General features: G+C 36.0%; 1 protein-coding gene across 1 annotated transcript in view; it reads left to right on the plus strand.

Annotated features, from left to right (window-relative positions):
* The first annotated feature begins 927 nt into the window (after positions 1-927).
* Positions 928-5,498, plus strand: part of LOC112520231 — a 13,571-nt gene continuing 9,000 nt past the window's right edge. The window contains exons 1-4 of the mRNA XM_025128530.1: positions 928-3,652; positions 3,766-4,257; positions 4,403-4,550; positions 4,845-5,044. Coding sequence (XP_024984298.1) covers positions 941-3,652; positions 3,766-4,257; positions 4,403-4,550; positions 4,845-5,044 — 3,552 coding nt within the window. The 5' untranslated portion in view covers positions 928-940. The remainder of the gene's footprint in view (positions 3,653-3,765; positions 4,258-4,402; positions 4,551-4,844; positions 5,045-5,498) is intronic.

The raw sequence follows: 5,498 nt of genomic DNA on the forward strand, positions 1-5,498 counted from the left end.
GTGTTTGATTTTTCTGTAAAGTTTGACTTTGACTAGTGGCTTTCAAGTTTGACCCTATATAAAGGGTTTGTCTTTTGTAAATTTGGTAAGAGCTCCATCGTAATATTCAGTACGTAATATAAAGTTTGACCAAGTTTGAAAGGTTTGACTTTTTCTCTCAATCTCCTTCATAGTGTTCTTGATTGAAAATCCAGATCTGCCATGTATTATTGAAGCTTATCAGAAGATTGATCAATAGTGACCAACAATTATTATTGTCTTGTGTGTCTCGTTAAAAAAAGAAAGGGAAACCTAAATGGACGAAAATGTTCCTTCCACTAACAGAGAAGATAAATGGAGCAAAATAAGAACTACGACAACAATTTCTAGACTTATTAAAGTTGTTGTCCTACTTTTAAAGATTTCAATACAAGGACCAAAATTAGAGTTTACTCTTAACCGAAACCCCTTTTGTAATTCTCTTTTTGCAACTGATGCACAATCTTGTTCTTCGGGCCCTGATTGTTTACAAAGAAGAAAATCATAAGCAGAGCCATCCACCATTTTCTGGTAACTGAATCTTCTGTTATTCTTTCGTGTTTCATTTTCATATCTCTAAATTCATTTTAGATTATGAGATGAACTACATCTTTTAATTTACAGGTTAATTACTCTTTTCAATTTTCATCCATCTCTCTCTGGGTCACCTGATGACCTTGAAATACACTTCTCTTTGATATTATAAACATGGAGTTTTAGTCATTAGGTGTTTAAAATGTTACATGAATTTGGTTTGTCTTCTAAGCATCTGCGTGTGTTTTGAAGTGAACTCTAATATTTCTAGTTTTTGAAATTAAATCCAATTATCAAGCAGATGATGATGGTGCTGAAATCAACTATGTCATGTTACTTCCATTCAAATTTTTTATGTAGGTCCTTCCAAAAGCAAGAATTTTGGAATATGGTGGAGTTTGCATCTGCAATCATTGGTCCTATTTTTGAATGTTTAATCGTTCCTGTCAAGAAACACCTGGGCTATCTATTCTTATCCAGAAAACATGTTACGGATTTGGGTGATGGAATGAAGCAATTGGAGGGTGAAAGCGTTGATGTCGAAAACCACCAGGACAGAAACAACATAAACACTTTAGAAATACCTGCTCGTGTACCAGGTTGGTTGAAAGAAGTCGCAAAGATCAAGCGTGATGCTGAAACCATTTCAAGAAATGAATACAGATGTTTTAATATGAAAGCGAGGTACCAAATGGGAAGAAATGCCTGGAAGACAACTCAGGAGATCGAACGTCTTCTTCAAGAACGTCGTGAGATCAGTTGGACAGATGCACAAAAACCTCTTGGAAGAGTCTACACTAGAAGGGCATCTACGCCTGCACCATCAAGTGGTGGTATTGGAGATGACTTCAAGTCAAGAGATACGACATTTAAGGATGCGTTGAAGTTCCTTCAACAAGATCAAAATATTCAGGTGATAGCCCTATGTGGAATGGGTGGTGTGGGGAAAACCATGATGATGGAACAATTGAAAAAGGTTGTGGAAGATAAGAAGATGTTTCATTGGATTGTGAAGGTTGTTATTGGGAAAGAACCTAATCCACTTTCTATTCAGCAAGCTGTAGCAGAGAACTTGGGCGATCCTCTAATTGAAACAACTAAAGCAACAAGGGCCGATCGTCTTCAAATGAAATTTGTGGAAATTTTGAAAAAAGCTGAAAACGGAATTCTAGTTATATTGGATGATATATGGGAGAAAGTTGAACTCAAAGATGTTGGACTGAGTCCTTTGCCAAATGGTGTCAAGTTGTTGCTCACATCACGATATGAGGATATTTGCAAAAGTGTTGCAATTGAAAGTAATCTAGATCTCATAATACTTAAAGTGAATGTCTTGGAGGAGATAGAAGCACACAAATTATTGTGTCAAATCACAGGAATTTCAAAAGTATACGATCCAGAGCTCTATCAAATAGGAGGTGAAATTGTCAAAAAATGTAGTTGTTTGCCCCTTGCAATCAAACTTATTGCCGCTACACTTACATCTGAAGAAAAATCTATATGGAAAGATAGACTACGGTGTTTGAAGAAGCATGATCTTGATCCAAGTGTTCATGAAATTATCAAGATAAGCTACGACTATCTAAAAGAAGAAGAGGATAAAGAGATCTTTCTGCTTTGTGGCTTGTTCCCGGAGGACGCTAATATTCCAATCGAGGATCTGACAAGATATGCATGGGGACTAAAATTGCTAAATGGAGTTTCAACTGTGGAAGATGGCAGAAACAGGATAAAAGCATGTGTGCGCAATCTCAAAAAGGCAAATTTGTTGATCGATAGTGATTATTTCGGGTGTGTCAAAATGCATGATCTTGTGCTTGCCTTTGTGCTAGCTACTGTTTCTAAAGGTGATCATGTCTCCATTATTAACCATGGAGATATGTCAAAGTGGAGTGGTGTAGACCTAAGCGAGTCTTGCAAAAGAATTTCATTAACATGCAGGGGTATGTGTGAGTTTCCTAAAGGCTTCAAGTGCCAAAGCATCTCCCTTTTGAAACTTATGCACGGAGATGATTCGTTTGAGTTTCCTCAAGGTTTTTATGAAAATACGAAAAATCTTAAAGTTATAGCATATGAAGAGATGCAATATCCACCGCTTCCCAAATCACTCCAATGCTCCACCAACCTCCGAACACTTTGTCTCCATGAATGCTCATTCATGTTTGATTGCTCTTCTATTGGGGATCTTTTGAATTTGGAAGTCCTCAGCTTTGCTAATTGTGGCATTCGAGAGTTACCTTCCACAATTGGAAAATTGAAGAAGCTAAAGTTACTAGATCTTACAGGTTGTATTGATCTACATATCGATGATGGTGTTTTGAAAAATTTGGTCAAACTTGAAGAGCTTTATATGAAAGTTGCTTCAACCCTCCAAAAGTCCAAGCTAGATAAAAAGGCCATTAGATTCACAGATGCCAATGTTGATGAATTGGTATGGTGTTCGAAAAACCTTATAGCTTTAGAAATTGAGTTCCAAGCTCCGCTTAAGAATATGTCATTTACGAAACTCGAAAGATTCAAGATTTGTTTGGGATGTTATTTGCGTGAATATGAAGACCAAAATAAGTACTTGTTCGGAAATACGTTGAGGTTGGTCAGTAACAAATGTGAACTAATAGATTTTAGGATGTATGAGTTGTTTGAAAAAACAGAGGTGCTTTATTTACAAGTGGATGGAATAAATGATCTTGGAGATGGCTTAGTGGAGTCCTYCCTTCATCATCCATTTAATAATTTGAGAGTCCTTGATATTTATAAGTGTTCAAACTTGAGATATCTATTCACATCCCGTGTGGCAACTGGTCTCAAGAAGSTTGAGCARCTCACAGTTTCCTCATGCCCTGATCTAGAAACACTCGTAGATGGTGAGAACAGTGGAGTTGAGGTGATTAAATTTGAAGCGTTAAAGTTTCTATCTTTGCGTGGGCTACCAAAGCTAAAGAGTTTCTGCAACGCAGTCGATGTAATTGAGCTACCCCAGCTCAGGGATTTGAAACTTAAAGGCCTTGCAAAGTTCACAAGCATTTATCCCATCAATAAGTTGGCAACTACTTGTATGTCCGGTGATCCTTCTGAAAGACAGTCTTTGTTTAAGGAAAAGGTATATACATTTTCAGTTGATATAAATTCTTACAATCTTTTCAATTATAAATGTTCAAAAAGAAGTTGCATTCTAGTTTCAATAATTCTTACAATGCTTAATTTGTTTTATAGGTTATGATCCCTAGGTTGGAGAAATTGGATATTGATGATATGGAGAATTTGATAGAGATATGGCCCAGTAGTGAAGAAGTTGATGTTTGCATGTTGAGAGAGATTAGAGTGATGGGATGTGATAGTCTTGTGAATTTGTTTCCAAGCAATCCGATGTCGTTGTTGCATTATCTACAAGAAGTTACCGTTGAGGATTGTGATTCACTTGAAGTGTTATTCAACATTGACTTTGGATGTGTTGGTAAAATAGAGGAAGTTAGTAGCTGCTTGAGAACCATTCTAGTGTGTGGTTTAAGGAAGCTAAGAGAAGTGGTGAGAGTAAAAGGTGCAAATAACTCTAGTCTCATCATCGGTGGCTTTGAAACTCTTGAAAGGTTAAAGATAGAAAGGTGTAAGAGGTTTAGAAATGTATTCACACCTACCACCACCAATATTGATATGCGAGCACTTTCACTGCTTGAAATTGATTGTCGCAAAAGTTGGAGAGGCGAGGTATGTATGCATGGATTTCGTTTTCTATTTAATTAACTTCTTTTGCTTATTAATTAAACTCTCCATTTCTTCTAATCTTCGAAATTTTTTATTTTGTTTCATGAAAGTTACTAACTACATTTGTTGTTGGGATACACATATGCAGATTAATGTGACGTCCAATGAAGAGATATCAGAAGTTGGTGATGCTGTTGTATTTTCATCCAAAGTCATTCACACTTTTCATCACATCCGTACACTTCATATACGTCATCATAAAAGAGCGGAGGGGGTGTTTGAGATAGAAACTCCAAGTAATAGAGAAATAGCAACAACTTTGCACAATACTCAACGATCACTACTTCTTCCCTACCTCACGGATTTAGAATTATCATATATGGAATGTATGAGTCATGTGTGGAGGTGCAATTGGAATAAATTCTTAATTCCTCAAAAACAACAACCAGAAGGATCCTCCTCATTCCACAACCTCGCAAACATATCTCTTCATGGATGCAACAGCATAAAGTATCTGTTTTCACCTCTCATGGCCAAACTTCTCTCCAACCTAAAGCACATTAGCATTTCATATTGTGATGTTATTGAAGAAGTTGTTTCAAACAGAGACGATGAAGATGAAGTTAGGGTTGTATCTACATCTGCCAACACAAGCAATGGTTTCTTCCCTCATTTGCATAAGCTCTATCTTTCTAACCTCCCAAAACTCATGCGTGTTGGTGGTGGTGGTGGGAGTAACGCAATTTTTAGCAATACCACCACAAATACTTCCATTCATCATCAATTTAAGGTATGTTTATTTAATTAAATTTTAATATTCATTTTTAATTCTATTCTTAGCAATATTTCAAAACTATATTCTTATGACTAATCAAAAGAAATGATCCAAACACTTACCATTGTTATATATTAATAATACACACTAGGGATGCTCATGGGTTGGGTTATCGGGTTGATGACATTTGAACAATCCAACCCAATGCTTGCGGTTTGGAAAAAATTTAACCCAACCCAACCCAAACCAAATTGCAACCCAACCCAACCCGTATGGGTTGGTCGGGTTGATACTTTGGTATATTAAAATATTCTTCTAACCTTGAATATGTTATTTCTCTACTCATAATTTCTTTTTCATTATCAACCATTTGATTTTAATATTTTATTTTATTCTTTATCTCAGTCGATGTTATAATATGACTTTATGTGATTTTGAGAAATCGATGATGTTTTTATTTTTGAATAAA

The sequence above is a fragment of the Cynara cardunculus genome, assembly GCF_001531365.2.
Source record: "Cynara cardunculus var. scolymus isolate 2C chromosome LG 10, CcrdV1, whole genome shotgun sequence".
In the NCBI taxonomy this organism is placed as follows: domain Eukaryota; kingdom Viridiplantae; phylum Streptophyta; class Magnoliopsida; order Asterales; family Asteraceae; genus Cynara; species Cynara cardunculus.